This window comes from Nomascus leucogenys, chromosome 14, assembly GCF_006542625.1.
Source record: "Nomascus leucogenys isolate Asia chromosome 14, Asia_NLE_v1, whole genome shotgun sequence".
Lineage (NCBI taxonomy): Eukaryota > Metazoa > Chordata > Mammalia > Primates > Hylobatidae > Nomascus > Nomascus leucogenys.
Genome location: NC_044394.1, coordinates 36049005 through 36076697, shown reverse-complemented (window position 1 = coordinate 36076697; position 27693 = coordinate 36049005). Strand labels below are relative to the sequence as shown.

The 27693-nt window shown below is 39.8% G+C and overlaps 1 protein-coding gene across 5 annotated transcripts in view; it reads right to left on the bottom strand.

Annotated features, from left to right (window-relative positions):
• The window catches only part of ZNF638 (zinc finger protein 638), a 99329-nt gene extending 80140 nt beyond the window's left edge, over positions 1-19189 (bottom strand). For 2 of the 5 annotated variants that reach the window (XM_030828314.1, XM_030828316.1), the window contains exons 1-2: positions 19078-19189; positions 117-1635 (exon numbers count right to left, since the gene is read on the bottom strand). In XM_030828314.1, the coding sequence (XP_030684174.1) occupies positions 117-1433 (1317 nt within the window). In that variant the 5' untranslated portion in view covers positions 1434-1635; positions 19078-19189. Of the gene's footprint in view, positions 1-116; positions 1636-19067 lie in introns of all 5 variants that reach the window. The other 3 variants (XM_030828315.1, XM_030828318.1, XM_030828317.1) reach the window with 3 other exon arrangements.
• Positions 19190-27693: the final 8504 nt, after the last annotated feature.

Sequence of the window (27693 nt, the reverse complement as noted above, 5' to 3'; positions counted from 1 at the left end):
AATTACCTTCTGCCATTTCCTTAATGCCTAGTTAACAGCAGCATACATATCAGAACTTAGAGAAAACTTTGGCGCTGAGCATCATTATACAGTGATCTTTTTTGAAAAACACTCACCTTCAAATGACTACATTCTACGTTACACAGAGAACACAAATGTGGAAATATTCTTGGAGATGCTGCATAATAATCATTCATCATAGAAGGAGTTGGAAGTCTCTTCATCTTCTGGGCATCAGCATGTGAAAACTTTGGTAGCCAGGATGCTTTCACAATACCAAAGGGAGACCGAATGGGAATGTCAGCCTGTGACTGGTAATTCTTTTTACTTCCTCTTGATCCAACATGTACATTAGATGAATTAATCACAGGTTCATGTGGGATCCGCTCTTGCTGGCTTACAGACGAAATTAATTCCGACGAAAAAGGTTGCTGGTTCATAGATGGAGGAATCAGAGATTGACTCATTGTCTGGCTAACTGTTTGGTTAATGGATTGGTTGACGGATTTTATGGGTTCAAGGACTGACTGTCCTCCCGAAATGTGTAAGCCTGACATCTTGGTTCCACTCTCAACTGAGAAAAAGGACCGATTATTGGAGGACTCACTGGGGAAGTCCATTTGGCGAAATACGTCTTCAACAGGAAACATAGAATTACATATCACATTTGGATTGGGAACAGATGCAGAAATGTTCTGCTGTGACTGAAATTCATTCTCGACTTCATCAGTTGGAATTTCAGGATCATAAATACGTACTTCAAGTGGATCTTCCGTGTAGCCATATTTGCTTGCATGCCCATAATCGATCACATTACTTGAAACTGCTTCACTGCCAAGTGTTTCTTTATTTCTGCTCTGAGAAGGTAAATTAGGTAATCGGCGCCCCATTTTTCGCATTCTTATATCCCTCAAAATTAATGGCATATTTTCAGGAGTTAGTTGTTCATCAGGATAGCGACTAAGTTCTTCTAGGTCTTCATTAGATAATCCAAAACTTGCTAAGATACTTGAGGCACTCTCTTTTGTATAGCGGCTCTGTACTTTGGGACTCTGCTCTGTAACCTGTGTTACAGAACTCTGTTTCACTGCCACTGATGCAGATATATGAGGCTCATCATCCCATCGGCTACCATGAGGCTTCCCCTTCTTCTGTTGTGCTTCATGAAAATCCAGTTTTTCTTTGGTCAATCTTGGATCAGTTCTGTGTTGAGTTACCTGAACATTCATTCTCTGTGGTCCCATGTTCTGATAAGATTCATGGCCAGCAAATCTGTGTGGAATTCCACGTGCTCTCCCTGCTGGGTAAAATCTTGGGAGACCCATAGATCCAGGCCTCATAAATGGTCCAGGAGGCCTCATCCCAGAAGGGTTAGGTGCTCGTGGCCTTTGAAGTGGAAAGTCTCCTCGAGGATTAAACCTGGGTCTCGACATGGCTATTTTCAAGAAAGCCTGATTTAATAAAGTATAAGGTGGTGTTGAACCATGTGAGGCAACGGCATTCAGCTGCTGAAGCGCCAACTGAGTCTTAATCTGAGCAAAGTGCAAAGGAGATGGGCCCAACAGAAGTGGGTTTGCAATGCCCAGGTTCAAGGAATTCACAAGTGGTGCGAAATTTTCCAAGAATAACACAAAGCTGAAAGTTAAAACACAAATATTAGATCATTTTAACTCAAACTACTTCATGAAGTGGGTTCTACAGCCAGTGTAAAACATTTTGAAATAAAGCCATGAAACCATTCTGCATTTCATATACTTTCAGAGTAAGGGCTTACGAGGATTTAAATTTCCCAAAAACTTTCTCTTCTTTTCTTTCCTGAATGCAGAACACAAGCCCCAAACCTCAAGACAGAGTTCATGTACATTGTGTTGCACTGGGTGCTGTTCTAGGTGCTGAGCAGTAATTACAACTCCTTTTACATAATCTTGAAAAATACTGGGAATTTATTTCACGCTGTAATACTGGGGAAAAAAAAGATGAAGGCATTAAAATACTTACAAATGCACACATATTTAATATGCATGTTATCAGATATACAAATAATGAAAATAAGAACCATAAGCCTAAAAGACCCATTTTTGTAAAACACAATCTTCCTTGGAATCAGCCTTGACATCTAATAAATCCCATAAGGCAATTAAACTACACTTATGTTCCTATTATTAAAAATTTGTTTCCAATAACTTGACTACAGAGTCTAAGAAAACAGTATGCAATGGCATGGAATTCATTATAACATAGAACATAATACGTAACAAAACCAGTAACCTTTCCCTTGGATTCCCTCCACAGTCGCAGTATAGACGAATATATATGGATGACAATAATGATTAACTTTATAGAGCACTGTCCATGTGTCAGTCAGCGTTCTATGAACTTTAAATGGAATGGGTCATTTGATGCTCACAACAGTCCTGAGATATGTACAGTTTTACAGAGGAAGACACTAAGGCACACACAGGTAAAGTAACTTACAAGGACAAGTGATTGTGCTGAGATTTGTATTCAAGGTTATCTGGTCCAGTAATCTGTGCTCTTAACCATTAACAGATGTGAGCAAAAGTATCTTACAGTTTCCAGGCACTTTATTAGTTAAAACTGGTTGCTGACCAGTTTTAACTGGTCATCAGACTGTACTACCCACTTCAACACTCTTCTCAGAAAACAGTACTTTAGCTACCATTCAGAACCAAAGTCAGCAGCCACATAACTTGCCTTTCCTCCTGCAATTAAAAAATGTATGAGCATGTAGACTATGCTGGTGCTTTCTATCAGGACCTCACTTTTATGTGTGATTGAAATGCATGGTGGAAAATGTGAGATCTTGAGGCATCTACAATTGTTATAAAAATCAACATCATGGATCCTATTTGCTAACCATCACTGTCTGGTTCAAGCTACAATTCCATCCATTACTTTACTATACACTTTTCTCTTTATTTATATATAATGTTAGTAATTGTTAATTTGGCTGGGAAAATGGTCTTTATCTGGTTAACACCCTCCCTTCCAATCATTTTGCATGCTGCCACATTTAACCTTTGCAAAAGGACGTTTTTACCACACAACTCCTCTGTTCAAAAATCCACAAATATCCCATTCCCTTCATTTCTTAGCTTTATTGTTTAAGGTCCCACCAATCTAACCAATCTAATTTTATCAGACAGGTATTTTTGCTATGCCTTTGTTCCTATTCTTCCCATCTCTCTTCATCTCTTCCAATCAAAAACAAACCTTGCCCTGGACGCTCACTTGACTTTATTTATCCTTCAAGGTCACCCCCATTCAACCTCCCTTGACTACCAATGCCAAGAGTGGGTCTTCCAATAATCTTTCCTTTTTTTTTTCTTTTTTTAAAGACAGGGATGCGCTTTGTCACTCAGGCTGGAGTCCAATGGCGCAATCTCAGCTCACTGTAACCTCCGCCTCTCGGGTTCAAGTCATTCTCCTGCCTCAGCCTCCCGAGTAGCTGGGATTACAGGCATGCGCCACCATGCTACCTGGCTAATTTTTTTGTATTTTTAGTAGAGAAGGAGTTTCGTCATGTAGGCCAGGTTGGTCTGAAACTCCTGATCTCAAGTGATCCACTCGCCTTGGCCTCCCAAAGTTCTGGGGTGTGAGCTACGTCGCCCGGCATCCAATAACCTTTATTTATTGCTTGCACCATTTGTGGATTCTTACTATCTTATGTTTTTGCACTCATACACACGTGGTCTTTTTCAACAACCTAATATCAATTGAAGGTTTATGTTCATGGCTAAGTCTTATCCCCCAAGCATATAAACCCTACTCCTACTCAAAAGATCCTCAAATATTTGTTAAACTATCTAAGTGACCACATCCAAAGTACTCATTAGTAACATGCCCAGGTTAATTTTCAAATAAGAATGAAACACAAAAATACATCAAATACATAGGCTTTTGATTCACCAGATACAAGCTGCAGAGACAAGCTTACCAAACAATGATACCCAAATTCTGTTAAAACGTTCATTTATAACAAACTCACGGTCTTTTTAAACAATCATGAATCATATGAAATTGTGCCTACCTTCTACATAGTAAAATCTCTTCCAAAAACAACTGTCTTCACCCAATCCTAAAAGATACGCATTGCTTATGTAAGCAGTTTATCATCTAGTTATTACAATGCTTTCTGAACCACGTATTCCATTTGGTGAAGACTCCTCTTATAACTTCATAAGCACAAGCTCTTCCAAATAATGTTTCTCCCCCAAAATAAAACAGCAAAGGAACAAATTTCAATCAGAGTGATCTAATTACTAAATGGAATTGTGAACAAGTATCATTTGGAACAATCTCCATTTTAAATTCCTTAAAGGCAAAAATCTACTGTGTATTTCCTAATGTGCCCAACATTGCATTACAATGATTCAAGTACACATTTATAGAAGGTTAAGAGAACTGCCCTGGACAAACTGTATTCTCCAGAATACTAGAGTACTCTAAGAGTGGTCTTCTACAAAGATGTTCCCCGGCCAAGAAAGTTTGAAGGGCACCATACTTGCCTTTTAGAGGGGAACAATGTCTATTAGCATATTAAAGTCTATGAGAGGCCAGGTGAGGTAGCTCACTCAAGCCTGTAATCCTAGCACTTTGGGAGGCCAAGGCAGGCCGATTGCTCTGTGCCCAGGAGTTCAAGACCAGCCTGGGCAACATGACGAATTCCTGTCTCTACAAAAAAAATACAGGTGGCTCACACCTGTAATCCCAATACTTTGGGAGGCCAAGGCAGGGGGACTGCTTTGAGCCCAGGAGTTCAAGGCCAGCCTGGGCAACATGGTAAGACCTCATCTTTTCAAAAATGAAAAAACCAAGCATGTTGGTTTTTTCCAACTAGCTACTCAGGAGGCTGAGGTGAGAGGACTGCTTGAGCCCAGGATGTCAAGGATGCAGTGAGCTGTTTCCACCACTGTACTCCAGCCTAGGTGGCAAAGCAAGACCCTGTCTCAAAAAATTTATATAAATAAAATATCTGCCTATGACCTATATGCCAAATAACATATCTTCAATGGTTAAAAAAAAAGTAAGCATTATGTTGCCTTTTCTTTGTGAATGAAATTTAAGGAGTATAATGGTCACCCCTTCTCTGAGGTGAATGCATTCCAAGATCCCCAATGGATGCCTGAAACCATGGATGGTACTAAATCCTATATATACTGTGTTTTTTCCTATACATCCATACCTGTGATAACATTTAATTTATAAATCAGCTACAGTAAGAGATTAACAATAAAAAACAGAATTAAAATATAGAATAAAAGTTATATGAATGTGGTTGTTCTCAAAAAGTCATTCTCATACTATACTAACCTATTTTTGGATGGTGGTTGACTATGGGTAACTAACTGCAGAAAGTAAAGCCATGGATAAGGGGAGACTACTGTATACTCATATTTCATTTGCACAATTTTCACTTTTAATTAAAAATGTTAAGTACTTTTTAATCATTTAGCAAAGTTTGTCTTCTATCATTCATATCCACTCCAAATAAAATGTTTTAACTAAAAAGATGCTTGTTATTTATACTTCAAGCTTTCTATTTATAAGGTATCATAAAGTTTCCTTTTGCAATTACATAATTCTGAAGCCTTATTTTTTCAAATTTAACTTAGGTGCCCCACCAACAGCACTTTTACTTTGTCACTTAACTTTTATGTCCTTCTCAATCAATTCAAGGGAATAAAATTCCAAGATTAAGTATCAGGCCATTCAAGATTTTTAAATGCTAAGTACTCCCAAGAAATTTTGAGAAAGTTTTCTTAGCAATAAATCTAGAGAGTAAGTTCAAATTCAGCCTTTATTCATACAAAATAATTACTGACATCATTGTTCTACGTAAGGAAGGACCAAAGATATTACAGCCAGAACAGATCTCTCCTTCATATAGCTAACATTCTACTTTTTAAGACAGGGCTAGTATCTCATAAAATAAGGGTAACCAAAATGATACAATATATAGTTAGAAATCTCTTGAAAACTTCCCTTTTCATGCTTCTGCAATTATAAAAGCTTGCAGAGAGACTGGAAACTGGTCAAACTATAGTACATCCGTATTTTCAGCATCCACTGGCAGGTCCTTAGAATGTATCTCCCTCAGAAAAGGGGACACTACTACGTAAAGGCTTTTAACGACCAGAATCAGAATCCATACAGAAAAGATAGGAAATTCTTCTGGGTTGGAGGGAATTTCAGAATTTGGATACTAAAAGTAGAGGGCAAGCTGTTAATTTTTTAATTTTTTTTTTTTTTTTTTTGAGACGGAGTCTCGTTCTGTCACCCAAGCTGGAGTGCAGTGGCGTGATCTCGGCTCACTGCAACCTCCACCTCCCAGGTTCAAGCAATTCTCTTTTCTCGCCCTCCTGAGTAGCTGGACTACAAGCACGTGCCACCACACCCGGCTGATTTTGTTTTTAGTAGAGACGGGGTTTCACCATATTAGCCAAGATGGTCTCAATCTCCTGACCTCATGATCCACCCGCCTCAGCCTCCCAAAGTGCTGAGATTACAGGCGTGAGCCACCGCGCCCGGGGGGCAGGCTGTTAATTTTAACAGGAGATTGTGTGATACAAAAGGAAAATATGTGAGTTTTTTTGGTGGGGAGAGGGGAGCAGAAAGCAGTAAATTCAAATTCAAACTATAAAAGTCTGTCATCCATTTGTCAAAAAGGTCTATGACCCAAAAAGGTTAAGAAATTCTATTTAGGGGTGTCAGAATCTACATTTTTAAGGCCTCATTCACATGGTTAGGAGACAATCTAATCTCTCTTCTATTCCATTTAATTTTTAGCTACTGGCTTTCCTACACTGCCACATGCCTAATGCTTTCTACTGGATCATCACTTCTGTACATCTCAATTTTGCTAAACACTGCTTTTTGTTGTTTGTTTTACTTATTGGCAGGCAGGAACATTTAATAGGGAATGACAGTAGGTCACAAATTTCCTTCTTATAAGTTTCCATCTAAATCCTGCATGCCACTGTGGGGTGGGGTGAGGAGATACATCCTAACAGACCCTTCTTTTTCCCCTTTTTGATTTTAGTGGAAAGGAGTAAGCTCAGAATTATTCACTCAATGTATTAAGTATCTTCTGAGAGCCTAACACGACAGTCACCAGGCTACTTCCTAGTTTCAAAGCCAAATAAAATACAGTTGCGTTCCTATAGCCAAAGTGCTAACAATCTAACAGAAAAAAAACAAATTTCAGTAAGGTTTGTCAGTATTATAAGGCTGAGGTATCAGAAAAGGAAGACAGAAATGCTTGAACTGAGTTTTGCAGGACTGCATCTTCTACAGTTTTGAGGAAACTAGTAGAAATGAGATTTCAAATAACAATGTGTTACTAAACGTGTTTATCAAATTTTCAAAAATTTGGAGTATCCTAAAGTCTTTGGATAAAATACTGTAAGACAGTAGTACTGGAAATGATAAAAAGTAAATTTTAACTTATTAACTACATATTTCTGACAAAGGCGTAATATTCAAGACAAAAAAAATAGCTTCAGCTAAAACATTAGAATCTTCGCACCCTCAGGACTACTTGATAGAAGTCAGCTATGAAGACAGAAATCATCCCTTATGCCATATGTCAGCTACTGTTTTTAGTGGTTTTTTCAATCCTCTGCTCTCTCTATACCAATTCCCTTACCAAATTACCAAGACACATACACAAAAAAAATCTCCAACTATAAAATTCAATGCATTCCTGTCAATACTTCTCATACGTACTTTTCTTTTTCCTCTCACCACCATCATCATCCCAATGCCTTTTCTTTGGCTATTATAAACTTTAAATCTACAGTTATCTATGTAGATTCACAGATGCACTGGCAAAAAGAGGCAAAAGTTACAGGCTCAAGTGCCTAATGAGTAAAATAATGTGGCTGAGATTTTCTTTAAAATTATCTGGGCAGGGGTGAGGGAAAGAGTGAACATGTGTAGTGGGGCAAGGGGCGGTGGTGGTGGTAGATGAAGGGAATTTGATGAAGCAAGACACGTAAAAATACTGGTTGTGGAAGCTGAGTAATGAGTCCCTAAGAATTTATCTGTGCTTTTTTTACATTTCTGAAGCTTTCCAAAATAAAAAAAAGTCCTAAATATTAGGTATGACTTTTTTTTTTTTTTGAGACAGAGTCTCACTGTCACCCAGGCTGTAGTGCAGTGACACAACCTCAGCTCACTGAAACCTCCACCTTCTGGGTTCAAGCGATTCTCCTGCCTCAACCTCCTGAATTGCTGGGATTACAGGCGTCTGACACCACGCCTGGCTTTTTGTATTTTTAGTAGAGACGGGGTTTCACCACGTTGGCCAGGCTGGTCTTGAACTCCTGACCTCATGTGATTCACCCGCCTCGGCCTCCTAAAGTGCTGGGATTTCAGACATGAGCCACCATGTCCGGCCGGTATGACATTTTTAACAAAACAAAAAAACGGGAAGAGTAAAAAACCACGAACATGAGTTAGTAAGACGACATCATTCTTCTCAATCTAACATTATTACACCAAGGTCTAACAAAAGCCAAATCAGTAACAAGCTCATCTTGTTATAAATAATAAATTCAGATTTAAGTCTAAAATCATTTTAATTATACCCTATACCCTTCCTTCCCACTTGACTTTTTTAACTATTACTAAACAGTTTGATATTTTGCTGTCTTTGTTTTGTTCCACCTTTTGGTGGAAAACATTTGTAAAATTTAGAAAGTAAAATTAAGCAAAACAAGCAAAGTGATCTTGGTAAGAAACCTCTAAGAATTAGGTTATATCACAACGAAGAAAATAAAGCCTCTGCCTTTTTAAGATAATGATGTAACCTGAAAACAATGTGATAAGAAACAGAAACCAAACAAAGGCAAATTTGGCATTAATACCTGGAAAACCACCAAACAAATTAAGACAGCCATTATAAAACCTTTCTCCTTTAACCCCAGGAGCTCTGGTCATAAAGAGGCTCATTCATCGGAAGATTTATGGATAGTCATCTTATGAAATAAATAACCTGGAAAAACGAGAGTTGAGATCAGGGTTCTTAACTATTAACTCATTGGGGAAAAAACTGCAATTAAATAGCATTAACCCTTTAAAATAAATGTTTTATTCCTAGTTATGTAAGTAATGTGTGCTTGTTACAGAAAACAGTAACAACCTGCAAACAAAATCCTTACCAATAAAACCATCAACCAGAGTAAATTCATACTCTGGTATAGTTTCATCTACTTTAGTGTACATTCATGCACGCATGATGGGGGGTGGGGTATATCAAACATTGTACAAAATTAGAACTATGCTATTTGCTCTTTTCAGTTGACATTTTATTTTTCTAAATTTACTATTTTTCAAAAACTGGATACTCAATAGTGACAAAACATTCTGAACCTTTGAACTGTTTTAACAAGTAACTAATAACTCTCATTTATGTCCTTTTAAGAACTAAAACATACCACTGTAAAACAAGAAATATTCAATATAATGTCAACCACAAAAATTCTTTCAGAAACACATAGTAGAAACTGGGTTCTTGAGGAAGCCATGACGAAACAGCTTGATGAATTGAAAAGATAGCGCTATTAGATCCTGTGAGGTATTTCTGAGATCTCCAATACCATGGACAATCAAGAACTGCCTATTATTTTGATGCAGTCTTTCAGAAGGAAGGGAGCCCTTAATTTTCTTTACAGATATGGGTAGACTTTATCCAAAACCATCATCAAAAATCAATCCATCAGATAATGGCTCCATTAGACTTATAAGGAAAAGATTTATATCAAACACCATACTTGGACTTACACTACTTTATAGTTTACAAAGCACTTTAAATATTATCTCGTCTGAGCTTTACAATGACCTAAAGAGCAAAGGAATTCCAGTTTACACATTAAGTAAAACACAGCTAGGAAGTAACAAGATTACAACATCTCCCACTGGTGTTCTTTCCATATAACAGATACATTAAGTGTAAATTTATTCTATAACTTTATTTCTCATCATAAAAAAGCAATACAGTTTCATAATCCGCCCCCAAAAAAGAAAAACCACCCTATAACATGCAGGAAAGAATAAAAAGTATTCCATAATCTTCCCACAATGGGAAAACTACCACTAACATTATTTTTCTAGACATACACCCATATACCTCATTTGGTACTGCTTTGTTAGAGCACTGTTTGTCTCAGAATATATAAATTCACTTTGGTACTTAAGAATGCAGTTATTACAATGGCTAGTTAATACAAGAGGCTGATTGTTTATTCAGCTATAAAAACTAACATGTCATTCTGTGCTTCCTGGTACTCAATCTGCTAATCTCTCCTACCACGCAGATAAAGCCACTCAGTCAACTTCTTTAATATTAGTCTTTGTCCTCTCTTGTCTCACAAAAGGTATGCAAGTAACAATTCTGAGGGTGCCACAAGTGTTGACCGAGAGTACCATGTTTAATGTTAAAATGCCAAAATGTGGTGCCTTCAAAGAAACAGTCAACGAAACAGAAAGCAAAAATAAGCAGAAAATTAGAAACGTTATCTGGCATCATGAAGGGCAACATCAAATTTCACTACTAACTGCAAGGATTGATAAACACCATGATTTCAGATTTGAAAAAAAAATGGAAAACTGCTAACGCACAATGTTAAGAGATCTCCATGAGAACCAGGCATTAATCCCATATAGCAATGATTTAATATTGTTATCAATTTCAGGAAAATGATTTTTTGATAAATGGGCTATCGTAAGATATACCTTTTTATTTCTTAGGAGCATGTGCACTGCATACATAAACGGGCCTCTAGGGCACAACATTGTTTTTATTGTAAATGATGGTCCCCCGCAGATGTGCACTGGTGGCCTTGCTCTAAACACTCCTAGTAAGTATAACAGGTTAGCCCAAGAGAAACCACCTTATCCAAGTTGGAACTTCAAAGAAATCTTCCCTAGGATTTTTTGTTAAACTAGAAATGAGAAAAGCAGTAGATGTTTCTAAAATTCAAATGCTGTTAACAGCCCTATTTACTGCGTTACCAAGAAACTGCACCATAAAACAACAACAACAACAACAAAAAAAGCCACTGGAACAGAGGTAAGCAAGACCAAGAAGACAATAATGAAGGTATTCAATATCCAGTCTCAATTGTTTCTGAAGCCTAACTCATCCTTGCCCTCTCTGCCATTTGGTTATTTGCTTTTCTTCATGGAGTAACGTGGGCCAAAAAATGTTTCCATTTACCTAAAGTGGGTTCTAAAATCTTCAATTAAATATACCTAAACTGGCCGGGGCGGTGGCTCATGCCTGTAATCCCGGCACTTTGGGAGGCTGAGGCGGGCGGATCACCAGGTCAGGAGTTCAAGACCAGCCTGACCAACATGGTGAAACCCTGCCTCTACTAAAAATATAAAATTAGCCGGGTGTGGTGGCAGGTGCCTGTAATCCCAGCCACTCAGGAGGCTGAGGCAGGAGAATCTACTTGCACCTGGGAGGCGGAGGTTGCAGTGCGCTGAGATCGTGCCACTGTACTCCAGCCTGGGTGAAAGTGAGACTCCGTCTCAAAAAAAAAACACACACACAAACAAAAACAAACAAACAAACAAACAAAAACAAACCTAAACTGACTGAATGCATTAAAAGCCATAAGCCTTAAGTCTTTACAAGTACAGATGAGCATACAGTATGCCATCTTTTGTGTTAAACAAAAAAGGAAAATAGGAAAACATACATATACCTGTTTATGGTTAGCACAAAGAAACAAAGGAAGGATAATACAGAAAACGATGAAGCTGGTAATCTATAAGGGGCAATGGATAGAAAGGATTGAAGAGATATGGTAATGTTATTTCATGGAGCTTCTTACTATACAGTTTTAACCTTTGGAAACATGTTAACAATTTACATATATTTTAAAAATCAGTAAGGATGGGATGGAGAAAAATATCTAACACTGAAAGCAAACTAATCCAATCATATTTCAAAGGCATACCACAATACACTGAAGGGGAAAAAGAAAACTAATCCAAGAACTTATAAACCACTATTCAATTTATGTACCTCACAGGAGGCCACACCCCGAGTGTTACAGCCCCCCAGGAAAAAAATAAAAAACGATTTATGTACCTCAGTTTTGATGGAGCTAAGGGAAAGAGAATAACAAATTTTCACTCTTTTTAGTAATTTTACTTTTTGTAGTGGTATGGATGAAGCAATTCTGAAACTACTTTAGATACATCATAGATTTGAGCAAGTAAGTAAATGTTTTGATGGTGCTAGGAACTTAGGGCTTTCATTGTGGAAGACAAGAAATACAAATAGGAAACAGGAGAAAGCAAGAAAGAACTGAACAGTAATAAATTATCAAACACTGGAAAAAACAGGAGTCCATAAATACATAGCAATAAATTGATCAATGCAGAAGAAGGGAAGCTCTTATAGAGTGCTGAGTACCTACTAGTAAATGTAGAGTAACAGTTGGAGTAGAAAATCATTTTGCAACCATCATAGTAAAGAATGGTTCAGGTAAGAATCATGAGTGGGTGTTACAGAGGTAAATTCTGATGAGTAGGATATTTGCATGGTCTTAAAATGTCTCTCCACAGATTAATTCCAGGGGGAGTGGGGGGAAACAAGCACTTTAACCATAACATATGCTCACACACAGTATCATGCATGAAGGGCAAATGCAAATGGTGAATCTCCACATCTGATATCCTGGGGACATAGCATTAGTTACATGATTTTTCTGCCCAGGGACATATAATCTACATCTAATCAAGAGGAAACATCAGATAAATCCAAAATGAGAAGTGCTCTATCAAAGAGAAAAGCAAAGCAGATTGTATTCTTCAAAAATGTCAACTTCACAAAAGATAAAGGCAGACTATGGAAATGTTCCAGATTAAGGAAGATTAAAAAGACATAACAACGGGCCGGGCGCGGTGGCTCACGCCTGTAATCCCAGCACTTTGGGAGGCCGAGGCGGGTGGATCACGAGGTCAGGAGATGGAGACTCATCCTGGCTAACACGGTGAAACCCCATCTCTACTAAAAATACAAAAAAGTAGCCGGGTGCGGTGGTGGGCGCCTGTAGTCCCAGCTACTTGGGAAACTGAGGCAGGAGAATGGCGTGAACCTGGGAGGCGGAGCTTGCAGTGAGCCGAGATCGCGCCACTGCACTCCAGCCTGGGCAAAAGAGCAAGACTCCGTCTCAAAAAAAAAAAAAAAATAGACATAACAACTAAATGCAACATCTGATCTTAGTTTAGTCCTGTACTGGAAGAAGAAAAAAACTGCTATAAAAAACATTATTGGGTCAATTGACAAAAACCAGAATACAAACAGTAGATTGAATAATTTTATAGGCTGCGCATTGGCTCACGCATGTAATCTTACTATTTTGGGAGGCCGAGACGGGTGGAATGCTTGAGCTCAGGAGTTCGAGACCAGCCTGGGCAACATGGCAAAATCCCATCTCTACAAAAAATATAAACAGTAGCCAGACACGGTGGTGCGCGCCTGAACCAGTACTCCCAGACCCTTGGGAGGATCGCTTGAGCCCAGGAGGCAGAAATTGCAGTGAGCCTGAGCCGAGATCACTCACTGGACTCCCGCCTGGGTGACAGAGCCAGACACTTCCTCAAAAAAAAAAAAAAAAAAAGGATTTTATAAATGTGAAATTTATTGAAGTTGGTAACTATGATGACTATGAAAGAAAATATTTTTAGGAAATACACACTAAAGTATTTAAGGATAAAGGACCACAATATATGCAACTAACGTCAAACTTTTCAGGAAAAAACCATGTATGTAGGAGACAGGGAACTCCGCCATCACCTAGCACTTAAATTCATTCAAATATAGTTAATGGCACAATATTTCATGTCCAACATTGGACTATGTGATCTTCTTACTGTATACAAAGTCAAAAAAAAAAAAAAAACTATAAGCAATATGGCAAGAGGCAGAAAACTTGCAGTATAATAAAGAGCATCAGCCTTAAACACATTTTTGGATTTGGCCCTTCTTTTCTACATCATGTTCACTTCCTAACTATTGACTGTTAGCCTATTATGCAATCCATAATAATCTAATCTTTGGGGAAATTTCCACTGATCTGAAGATACCCACCCTGCTAGGAGGGGTGCCAGTGAATGACTTCATGCAAAATTAGTTAACTCCCATAAGTAAAATTTAACACTATTAATTCAGCTTTAGAGAGGTAGTGCAGCATAGTCTTTAACAACTTAGACCCTACATTCAGTGTTTTAACTCTGGTCCTGCTGCTTGGTAACAATGTTACCCTGAGCAGGCTGGTTAATCCAAGCCTGTTTCATCCTGTGAAAATGAAACAACAGTACCCACTGGGAATGCTGCTATGAAGATTAATTAAAACTGTAAATCCTGACACGCAACAGGTGCTCAAAAAACGCTAAACAGTAAACAAAATGCTTTACTTAATAGGTGTTTCTTCCTTTTAGTAAGACTTGAGTAATTTTTCAAAATTATATTAGACATAGGAGTTAATTGCTTACATCCACCTTTTTTTCAGTATTTCCTATATTGAGATCTAGCAATTTATCAAGCACTTGTTTTGTCTGTTTGTTTATTTGGAGATGGAATTTCACTCTTGTTACCCTGGTTGGAATGCAATGGCACAAATCTCGGCTCACTGCAACCTCCACCTCCCGGCTTCAAGCGATTCTCCTACCTCAGCCTCCCGAGTAGCTGGGATTACAGGCATGCACCACCACCCCAGCTAATTTTGTATTTTTAGTAGAGACGGGGTTTCTCCACGTTAGTCAGGCTGGTCTTAAACTCCCGACCTCAGGTGATCCGCCTGCCTTGGCCTCCCAAAGTGCTGGGATTACAGGCGTGAGCCACCGTGCCCGGCCTTATCAAGTACATTTTTAAAGTCACATCAAAATTCATGAATTCAGATGCTGATGAAGCAAAGGATTATCTAAATAATGTATAAAAAGCAAAGTTTTTCAAGTAAACTGTAAGAAAAGGTAGGTGGGGAGTTTGTAGACTTGAGAGTTATCAATCGTAACCAATTATAAATGAATTATGAACATTAGTTCGATCCTGACTCCAACAACCTTTACCACATATGCATGGGGGTGGGAGGTAGTGAGTTACAACTGGGGAAATTTGATATCTGTCTGAATATCTGATATTAAAATTAATTACTCATAGTTACTGTTGTTTTGGGTGTAATATGCATTTTTTTCTAAACACTCTAGAGAAAATTCTGAACTATATATTGAACTGATAGAAGGATTTGTTTAAAAATAAGCAAGTAGAGATGAAACAAGACTGACCATTAGCTAGATAACTGAAACTGGACAGGCACATGAATGAATTAGTATCATTCTCTCTACTTTTGTATATGTTTAAAATTTTCCATAGTAAAATGGTTTTTTTTTTTTTTTTTTTTTTGGTAAAAATATTTAAAAGAAAAGTTGGCAACTTTTACTCAGCAGAGACAACAGGCAAATTAGCTAAAAATTTAATAGACTGTGGAAATAAGATAGGAAATTTTTTTTTAAACTTGAATGAACAATAAATATATTTTGGTTCAAAAGAATTAAAAAATAATCCAAAATATATGTTCCTCAGGGTAACCATTAAGAAAACAGGCTGGGCGCAGTGGCTCACACCTGTAATCCCAGCAATTTAGGAGGCTAAGGTGGGAGGATGGTTTGAGTCCAGGAGTTTGAGACCAGCCTGGGCAATACAGCAAGACCTTGTCTCTATAAAGCTTTTTTAAAAAGATTAGCCAAGCGTGGTGACGTGTGCCTGTTGTCCCAACTACTCATTAGACTGAGGCAGGAACATCGCTTGCACCCAGGAGGTAGAGGCCGCAGTGAGCCATGGTGGCCTTCAAGAAAGGGTGAGATCCTGTCTCAAAAACAAAGCAAGAAAACATATGTACGTTAAAGCTATTTCTCCTGTTTCCCGGACTTTCTTTTCAAACCAAAACCCTTGTTATTCTTGACCCTCACTGGAGTTTTTTTTTTTTTTGAGAACGGAGTCTAGCTCTGTCGCCCAGGCTGGAGTGCAGTGGCGCAATCTCGGCTCACTGCAACCTCCGTCTCCCGGGTTCACGCCACTCTCCTGCCTCAGCCTCCCGAGTCGCTGGGACTACAAGCGCCCGCCACCACGCCCGGCTAATATTTTTTCTATTTTTAGTAGAGATGGGGTTTCACCGTGTTAGCCAGGATGGTCTAGATCTCCTGACCTCATGATCCGCCCACCTAGCCTCCCAAAGTGCTGGGATTACAGGCATGAGCCACCGCGCCCGGCCCTCACCCACATTATTATAGTTGTGTGTTTTATTTCTACATCTCACCTTTTCCTCACTCTTTTTCCTTTCCATTATTCTCTTCTCATCTTCTATATACTTATTTTCCTTCCATTTTAATTTTCCATCACAAATTTCAAAAGACTAAACAAAGTTAAAGCAATTAAGAGTAGATAAGCTGGATACACATGAGGGCTTATTAGCTTTAGCCACAAACATAATTACTTTCAATTTGGAGAGTCTCTAAAACCACTACATTGCAACATTCATTAGCGCCTGTTTCGTTGCAAAACAGCCCAAGCTGTGTTACTGGGTACCAATACTGCAAGTATTGTTTCTAACTATATAACGCATTTTATTAAGGATTTGAACAAATTTAGTCCAAACCTTAATCAGTATATATTAAGGTACAGTGGAAAGAGCATGATTTAGAGTCCAGCCTCTGGTGACTACCAGCTGAGTTCATTCACTCAACATCTGAGCATCTAATACATACCAGGCACTGGGAAACATACAAAGACCAACATAACAATCATATAAATGTTTACAATATATATAGATAAGTTCTACAAGAGAGGCATGTAAAAAGTTTATAGAAGCACAAAATATTTTAATGAAAGTTAGATTAGATGGCCTTTCAACTCCAAAATTCTATTACTCTAAATCCTTTTAAGCCGTTTAATTAGAAGAGAATACCCACAGATTATAATTTTCTATCAAATGATGCTGCCTAAGCACTTAAATTTTCAAATAAAAGTAACAGCTAACATTAAGCACCTAGTATGTGCCAAGGAATAGAAGCTTTCCATACACTGTCTCACTTAACAGTCACTCACAAAAATCCCAAGCAGGAAGTAATAATGTCACCATTTTAGAGATAAGGAAACAAAAGCTCAGAAAGACTAAAATAATTTACCAAAGTCTCACACGTACTGAGGAAGAGATGTGAATCCAGATCTTCCGATTGCAAAGCCTATTCTCTTTCCACTAAACTATTTGTTTCATTTTCTTCCACTACATAAAAACAAAATTTCCAGAGATCACCTACTTAAGAGCACCCAAGAGAAATCCTAAGATAGTCTTTAAGTACAAAGTGATGACTTTTTTAAACTACAGTACCTAAACCTTTTTAGAGTACCTGCCGTACACACCCTCCAAAACAAAATGCAAAAAAAGATTACAAAACAAATACAACCAATATACAATATGTGACCATAAACACATTATGAAAACTAGTTAATAAAAACGAGTAAGATTTTGTGATTTCTTCCAACTGTTATATTTACCCTTTCTTGGTTCCAAGACAAATAAATCCCCAAGGAAGGAATGGCCCAGCATATTTTAATGTAAACATGCTGGGACGCCCTGTAATTATTTAGAAGTACATATTACAGAATATGGAGTACAAAATAAAATATAAAATGCTGTCAAATAAATTTTAAAAGACAGCAACATAAATCCACTAAGTCTCGAATGTCTAATCATTAACAAAATTTAAAGCTATTTGAATGTCATTTACATGTTTGTTTTTCTGCGAAAACTTCCTTAAATTCACCTTTTTTTGGTCAATCCTTTTCTCCAGGTTATCAATTTTTACTTGTAAATCTGAACCAGCAAGCACAACATCCCTGAAAAAATAATCCTTTACAACAAATGCGGGAAAAACGCAGAAAATTCTTTGTGCACAATTCCAAAGCTCGTTGGAAAAAGTACTTGAACATAAATCGCTGGATCCTGGTGACAAGTTTTTCATCAGGACTCCTTTAGACTACTACAATTCCTGGTCCTGGCCCCAAACTTCGCCTAAGGGCAAATTTTAAGATTAAGAAAAATTAGCTTCAGGTAGCCTTCACTGTCTAGCTCAATTAATGATTTTGTAATACTAAGTATCCCTCATAAGCAATTACCTCAAACAACAAAACATCTATTTCAAACGTTCTCAAGGATTCCAGTTTGTGATATATACATTCCCCCTCCCTTTAAGAGAACGGGGCCCAAGCTAAGAATCACACAAAAACAATTCACTAACGTTCTGTTTTCACAATTCCTCTGAGAAATTTGGAAATAGTGAGGTATCACAACCATTTAGGAGTCCTCAGTCTCCCACAGAGGTGACATTTTCTTTGCTTTCATACCTGCACTACGCAGCACAGAACACCAGCCCGCGAAAGCCGCTGGATCCTAGCATTCCCTCCTTCATCCCGACACCCCCTCCCCAGCCCCAAACACAAACACGCTCTTCTCTCCACGCTTCTTGCACAATGTCGCTGGTCAGAGGGCTCAGCTCAAACTCCACCGCCTCTTCGGGCCCGACTGGAACGCTTCCTCCCTGCTCGGCGTTCCCTCACCACCGCTTCCTCGGCTGTCAGGCCCAGCGCAGCCTCGGCAGGCCCTGCGCTGCTGGGGAAGGGGCCGCCTCGGCCTCGCCAAAGGGCTCTTCACGATCCTCGGCCCAGTGCAACGGCGTCAGGCAACTCTTCTCGAGGCAGGGTCCTACACGGGTGCCCGGACGGGACCTCCCGGGTAGCGAAGTGAACAAACGACGCAGCAGGGCAGCACAGCACAGCTTCCCTTCCCTTCCCATCCCGGGGGTCCCCCAACCTCCTCCCGCCCCCGCCGTCTGCCCGCCGCCATTTTGTGCGGAGTCGCTGCGACACAGATACAATAGTCGGCCCGGATCTCACAGGAAGGGCTCAGGACCCCCACGATACCGGCCTCCGCCTTCCAACCCCCTACTCCCCACAGGGCAGCGGGTCCTACCTATGCCTACCCGACTAACAGCTGGATCCCATTCGCGCCCCACACAGTTTAGCACTCAGCCTCCAGTCTCGACGCCGAAAAAGCTACCGCCTCCAAAGAGCTGCACGCATGCGCGCCTCTCCAGCCCCTGCGAGCCCTCGTAGGCTCCCGGCGCTTGCGTACCGCTGGCACCGCGCTCGCCCGAAGCCCGAGAAGAGCCGGGCGGAGCTGGCTCCCGGAAGGGGGCGCTCCCGCGTGGTGGCTGGCGGCCAAGGCGCCTGCGGCAAAAAAAAAAAAAAAAAAAAACTCCAGCGCCGTCTTAACTCCTTTGCTGGTTCTGTGCCTGTCCTCTCCAAACCGCTCATCCTTTTAAGACCTATATTGTCTCACGTCCTTCATGAAGTCTTCCCTGATCATTTGTGCCTTCAATAATAACATTATATGGCCAGGCGCGGTGGTTCACGCCTGTAATCCCAGCACTTTGGGAGACCGAGGTGGGTGGATCATCTGAGGTCAGGAGTTCGAGACCAGCCTGGCCAACAGGGTGAAATCCCGTTACTAAAAACAAAAAATAGCCGGTGGCGCGCGCCACTACTAGGGGTTGCTGAGGCAAGTGAATTGCTTGAACCCGGGAGGCGGAGGTTGCAGTGAGCAGAGATTGCACCACTGCACTCCAGCCTGGGCAACAAAGTGAGACTCCATCTCAAATAATAATAATAACATTATGTTATAACAGGTTATATTCGCGCCTAGCACGTTAATATAATGCTTTGTATAGTCAAAATTTTGCCTGCTTTTATCCTGTCACCTTGCACCTTTTGATCCCTATGGCAATGATGTGTGTCATAGCTACTCAAAACTGTAAATTAGAATTCAACTAAAGCTTATTCAGCTAAAACGTTAACACTCTGAAAATCCTTTTGTCATTTCACAATAAAAAACCCTATCTGTGGGGTAGATATTTGTAATCCTCATTTTACCTATGAAAAACCTTGGGATGACAGACGTTAAAGAACTGTGTTATGCAATGTTTTATCTTCTCAAGATGACTATACTACACCAATGTGAAAACCCAGTTATTGGACAAAATCTGGTAAAGCTACAAGCCCTGCCATATGCATACCACACAAATCACACCACCCACCCTGAGTCTCACACATCGGTTTTACCTAGCACTCAAGCAGATGCATTTCTTTTATTCACATTAAAACAAGCATTTGAAAGACTAAAAAGAAAAGTCGTTTTAAAAAGATATCTTATCGGATTTTCATTTCAAACCAAAAATCCTGCTAGGAACAACAAACCAAAAACAACAAAGAAAAAGCCAACAAGCTCCCCCTAAACACCAAATAACCCATGTTAACATTTGATAAGTTTCCTTCTATACATTTCTTTATATTCATACAAACACATTATTTGCATGTAACAGGAAATATTTTCTTTTTTCACACATTAGCTATTTGCTTTTCTGATTACTGACATTTCTCCAAGTAAACCACATAATCCTTTTTTAAATAATTGTATAATATTCATAGTATAGCTGCCTCAGCAATTATTCAACCTGTTGTTGAACACTGAAGTTGTTTCCAGTCTTTTTGCTACTACAAACATTGTTGTATACAAAGACTTACCAAATTATGCTTTAATTTCTAAAGGCTAGAATCATCATAGTGGGACTGCTAGATTAAATGTGTATGTGTGTACATACATTTAATTTTAATAGGTGCTGTAGGAAAACTTCCCAAAAGGTTTCTACAAAGTGTCACTTCCACTAAATATGTAAGAAAATAGGCCAGGCAAGGTGGCTCACATCTGTAATCCCAGCACTTTGGGAGGCTGAGGCGGGTGAATCATGAGGTCAGGAGTTCAAGACCAGCCTGACCAACATGGTGAAACCCGATCTCTACTAAAAATACAAAAATTAGCTGGCTGTGGTGGTGCACGCCTGTAATCCCAGCTACTCGGGAGACTGAGGCAGGAGAATCACTTGAACCCAGGAGGCAGAGGTTGCAGTGAGCCGAGATCGCGCCACTGCACTCCAGCCTGGGCAACAGAATCAGACTCTGTCTCAAAAAAAAAAAAAAAAAGAAAAGAAAATAACCATTTCCCTACAAACTCACTTCTTTCTCAAACCTGAAATACTTTAAATATCATTGGATTTATCTGTTCTTTAAAGTTTGAAATAATTCACCTTTGAAATATCTTGTTTGGTGCTTTTTCGGAGAGTTGTTCTTCTCTAATTTTCTCTTGATACTTTATGATATTTAGTTGGATAAGAATTTCTCTCTTTTCCACAATGAATTTGGTAATTTATATTTTGCTTGAAAAGCATCCATTTCATCTAGATTTTCAAACATTTCCCTAGAGTTAGGCAAAGTAACTTATGAAATTTCTTTCATTTCCTTTATGTGGGCCCCTTATATGGCTTTATTTATTTGCACAGTACTTATCACCTTCCTATATACCAACAATTTATTTATTTGTTTCTTCTCCATCTTCCTCCACTAGAAATGTAAGCTCCCTGAGATCAGGGATATTTGTCTGTTTTCTTCACTGCTTTATTTCCAATACAGAGAATGATACTTGGTACACAGTAGAAAATCAGCAAATATTTCTTGAAAGAATGAATGACTCTGATGGGTGTGTGTGTGTGTGTGTGTGTGTGTCACTGTCAAGCATCTTTTCATATCTACTAGCCAGGTGTATTTCTTTCTTTTTTTTTTTTAAGTCTCCATTTAACTGTTTTATCTGCTGCTAATAAATTGGCAACACAATTTATTAGCAGGGTGAACTCCCAGCCAGGCTCCCGTGTCCAGGCTTTGGCAGGAGCCATGTGTATTTCTTCATTTAAAAAAACTCTTTTTCGTATTCTTTGTGTATATTTCTAGTGAAGTGATTGTCTCTTATCAGGAGGTGGATTGTCTCACTATATATATTTGTCAAATATGTGGCAATTAGTTTCTCCTCACTAAAATTTTGTTTCTATCTTTTGCTATATTATAAACTAAATGTTCATGAAATCAAATCTATCAATCTTTGCATTTATGACTTCTGAGTTTTCTTTTTATCCCACTCCCTTGAAGCATACACACCCAGAAATTGCACAGAATTCTCCTGAGTTATCTAAACTTCACAGTTCACAATTGTTCACTTTTGTTTACAACCTCACAATTTTATTTTTTATATTTAGATGTTTAATCAATCTAACATAATTTTTATGGTATGAGGTAGATCTAGCTTCATTTTCTTCCAAATGAATAAAGGCAATCATGAAGGTTCCAGTTGTTAAGTAAACCATCCTTTTTCACATAATTGAAATATATCTTCCCCTTAAAAAGCAAACAACAAAAACTATTTCGTTCCCATGTATAAAAATGGATTTATGGCCCTTCTAGTCTGGTTTAATGATCTATTTGTCTACCTCTGAGTCAGGGCCATTTCATTAACTGAGCCAGTAAATATGTATTGTTTATGTTTTTATTTTCTGTATATTATGATGTTTGACATCTTATTAACCTTTCTGGCTGGGGAGAAATTGCCACTCCTGGGGCTAGCCAATTCTTAGAGAAGGCAAAGTTCAGCCAGGAGCTTGACTTTCATATGCAAACTACCAATTCAGAGCCATCCTCCTCTATCTGGCAGGTATACCCCAGGAGGCAATATTCCTCTGCCTTAGTCATCCCAGGGTCAGGTACCAGGCAACCACAGACCTCTCCCATAGCTTAGAGCCTGTGGAAATAATTCAAACTAGCCAGTCCTGAGCTGTTTACCCTGCTCACACAAAAGAACACAGAACAAAATATTACTTGAGGGTGCACTCTGTGCCTGGAACTATTCTAGCCATCAAGGAGTGAGTAGCAAACCAAAAGGCAACACTCACTCCTGCCCTCATGGCACATACGGCCTTGATCAGGGAGACAGACAATTAACAAGTACATTTATACTATGTCAGATGGTGACAAATGCTATGGAGGAAAACAAAGCAAAATCAGGACACGTAACAGAGGCTGCAATTTGAAATGAGATGGTCAAGAAAGGCATCACTAAGAAGACAACATTTGAACAGAAATCTGACAAGTGTGTGAATAAGCAGTATAGAATCTAGGAGGAAGAGTATTCCAGGAAGAGTGAAAGTAAAATGTAAAAGCTCTGAGGTGAATGCCAGCTTGCTGTACTTGAGAAAGCAGAAAGGCCAAAGAGGCCACAACAGCATAATTAAGAGGGGACATGGGAGATGAGGTGGAACGGAGCTGGAAACACTTGCTGGATTAGTGTGCTAGGGCTGCCGTAACAAATCACCACAAGTTGGGTGGCTTAGACAACAGAAATTAATTCTCTCCATTCTGGAGGCTTCAAGTCCACAGTCACGGTATCAACAGGTTTGGTTTCCCTTGACATCTCTCTCCTTGGCTTGCAGTTGGCTGCCTTCCCACCGTGTCCTCACATGGTCTTTTCTCTATGCATATGCATTTTCCTCTTATAATAACACTAATCATATTGGATTAGGGCCCCATCCTTATGACCTCATTTAATCATAATCACCTCTTTAAAAGTCCAGTCTCCAAATACAGCCACATTCTGAGGTATGTGGGGAGTTAGGGCTTCAACACATAAATTTGGGGAGGACAAAATTCTGTCCATAACATAGGCCATTTTGAAGGCTTTGGTTTTTTACTGTGAATGAAACAGGAAGGTTTTAAGCAAAGGAGTAACAAAATTTGACTTACATTACATTGAATATTTACTCTCTATCACTGTTCTAAGAACTAGAAGATATAACCATTATCAAATACCTGCCTTCATAGAATTTACATTTTAGCGAAGGAAATAATAAACAAATATATAATGTGGTAATGTAAAATTTTAAAAAATACTAGTTAGGGGGAAAATGATGAGGCAGGGGCTGGGGAATGCTTTAGATAGAGCAGTCAGGGAAATCTCAGATAAGGTGACATCTGAGCAGAGATATAAAGGAAGACAGGGAAAAGACATGTAGATATCTGGAAGAAGAGTTTCCCAACCAGAAGAAACATCAAGTGCCAAAGCCCTGAGGCAAAATGTATTTCAGGACTAACAAGAAGGCCAGCTCAGAGGAAGAATGAAGAGGAAGGATGAGATGAGGATGAAGAACCATCAAGGAACCAGACCACACAAAGCCTTATAGGCCATTTAAGACAATGCATAACACTGAATAAAAAACTGGATTAGAGATCCCAAGAGTTATCCTTCTAGCTCCTTCACTGATACTAACTTCACTGGATTTCAGATTTCTTACATGTAAAATGTGGGAAGAAAGGGTACTAAATTAGCTTTTCCATAAGATGTGAGTCTGGAAATCTATAAACTGAAAAATGCTCACCAATTTATGGCATTCCTAAGAAAATTTCTTTTTTATTTTTGGAGACAGAGTCTCACTCTGTCACCCAGGCTGGAGTATAGTTGCACGATCTCAGCTCACTGCAACCTCCACCTCCCAGGTTCAAGCAATTCTTGTACCTCAGCCTCCTAAGTGGCTGGGATTACAGGCATGAGCCACCATGCCTGGCTAATTTTTGTATTTTTAGTAGAGACAGGGTTTTGCCATGTTGGCCAGGTTGGTCTCAAACTCCTGACCTCAGGTGATCCGCCCACCTCAGCCTCCCAAAGTGCTGGGATTACAGGTGTGAGCCACTGCACCTGGCCAGAAAAATATTTTTTATCTTAGAGTCTACTCTATCTAAGCTTTTATGCCTTGTAGTCATGTGGATTATTTCAATAAATCCTTATTCCTATCTAAAAATGTCAATATTCTTGACAAGGAAAAAAAATCTATTCTACTACATATCATCTTCTTCCACAATTCCCCACTTTCTTCCCTCACCCACTCTGTTTTCTGATTGGCCAGACAACAAGCATTGAGCAGCTCTATCCAGAGCTCAGCTTCTGCCTGCTCAGCACAGTCACAGCTCAACGCGTGATTAGAAAACAGAACAGTCATCACAAACTTTGTTAACATAAATGGGGCTCTGTCTCAATGACATAGAGAATCTCATCACCATTTCAGCTCAAGTGCAAGTTCCTAATAAATAGGATCTGGGGGCAACTATGGCCTTTTTGTATTTAGAAACTAAATCTAAGAATTGGGATAGATAAAGGGCCATGATGAAAAGTGTGAGAAATCCCAGAGTCATTTCCTGTCCTGAAAAAGGAGAAAAATATCAAGAAAACTTGATTCTAACTGATCCTTAAATTTTGCAGACTATAAGGTGCAACCAGACATAATATATGGAGATGTTATTTTTCTGAGTTTTTTTGTTTTGTTTTGTTTTGTTTTGAGACGGAGTCTTGCTCTTTCACCCAGGCTGGAGTGCAGTGGCGCAATCTTGGCTCACTGCAGGCTCCGCCCCCCGGGGTTCATGCCATTCTCCTGCCTCAGCCTCCCGCGTAGCTGGGACTACAGGCGCCCGCCACCTCGCCCGGCTAATTTTTTGTATTTTTAGTAGAGACGGGGTTTCACCGTGTTAGCCAGGATGGTCTCGATCTCCTGACCTCGTGATCCGCCCGCCTCGGCCTCCCAAAGTGCTGGGATTACAGGCGTGAGCCACCGCGCCCGGCCTATTTTTCTGAGTTTTAATCAAAGATAATGCAATGGCAAACAGAAATCAGTTTGTCTCTTCTTGTTAAGGTAGTTTTAAGATACGTTCATGAATTTCTTTAATACACTTCACTTCAAGAGGTGGCGCCTAATTCCCTTTCCCTTGAATGTGAGTCAGACTTAGTAAATTGTTTTTAACGAAGATAATGTGGTGGAAGTGATGCTATGTGACTTCCAAGGCTATACCATAAAAAGGAGAGCTTCTGCCTGACGGTTCCTAACTCCTAGATTACTTACCCTCAGGAAAGCCAGCTGCCATGTTGTGAGAACATCCAAATAGCCTGTTAAACAGAAGCCATAAGGTGTGCCAGGTGCAGTGGCTCACGATTGTAATCCCAGTACTTTGGTAAGCCTGCGTGGAGGGATTGCCTGAGCCCAGGAGTTCAAGACCAGTCTAGGCAACATAGCAAGACCCCATCTTTACAAAAAATCATTTAAAAAATTAGCCAGGCATGGTGGCTTATCTGTAGTCCCAGCTACTTGGGAGGCTGAGGAAGGAGGATCACTTGAACCCAGGAGTTCCAGGCTGCAGTGAGCTATGATCACACCACTGCACTCCAGTCTGGGTGAAAGAGCAAGGCCCTGCCCCTTAAAAAAAAAAAAAAAAAAAAAAAAAAAAGAGAGAAAAGTGCCAGCCATTTCAGCGAGCCACTTTGGAGACAGAACCTCCAGCCTTAATTAAGCTTTCAGTTGACTATAGCTTAGGTAGATATCCTCAAAGCAATTTCTTGAGAGACATTGAGCAACAACTGCCTAGCTAAGTTACCTCTGAATTCCTGACTCATAGATGAGGATAAAAAACGTATATTGTTGTTTTAAGCCATTAAGTTTTTGGGTAATCTTTAATACAGCAGTACATAACTATACAGCAGTATATAACTAATATACTTGTTATATGAAGACTATGAAGTCAATTCATTAAAACCATGACTCAAAATCATTATACATCAATCAGTGGAAAACAAGCTGGGATTTAGAAACAATACAATTTTGACTTGAGTCCAACTTAAGCAATATTAATAATTAGTTTCCTCAAGCATAAAATAATAATCCTTTACCTGCAGGATCATCATCTTATGAACCTCTTACCCTGATAGCACTGTGTACACAGTCTACACACTAGCTACAAAAGCAATTCAAGATATGGAAAATCATGGCGGACAGGAGGTAGGACGAGACTGCAGCTCCTACTTGGACGGACAGAACAGCGTGTGAAGGCTCACATCATGAACTTTTGCTCCAGAATGACTGCAAGAATACATTAGGAAAGCCAAGAGAACCCACAGACCCTCTGAAGGAAGCGGATTGCTCCTGTAGGACCCAAGAGATACCCCCCCAAATCCTGTGAGTGCCCAAACTGTGGAAGTGGGAAAGGGAGATCATCTGCCCCCAAACACACACCCCCACCGGGGAACCTGAAGGTCTGGATTACGGGAGAAGATTCTGACCTTACATGGAGCTGAGTCTATTTAGAGAGCCAAATGAAATACAGGGGTAGAGGAAGCAGCAGGAAAAGCCCTATAGGCTCACTGGGTCCCCCAGCAAGTCACTTTTGCCTCGCCTCACAGGGGTCCTTGAGAAGGGCTGCCAGAGGCATGGGGAAAAGGCCACAGGGAAAAGGAAACCTCCTGCTGAACTTTGTAACAAATTGAACCAGTCAAGAAGTCTTCTGGCCAGAACACAGGCTAGGACATGAATCCAGTGTGCAGACTCCACAGGCAGGGGAAGAAGGAAAGCCCTACTTACTTCTGCAGCTGGGAGGCAGGTAGCCTGGGGCAAGTTCTCAGGCCTGCTTGCCCACTGCCTGGAAACAGACTCAGTACTGTTGTGGGGAGCACAGTGGGAGTAAGACTGGCCCTCTGGGTTGTGTGGGAGCTGGGTGAGGCCTGTGACTGCTGCCTTTCCCCCCACTTCCCTGACAACCTGCATGACACAGGAGAGGCAACCATAATCCTCCTAGGAACATAACTCCATTGACCTGGGAACCTCACTCACCCCCATCCCCACAGCAGC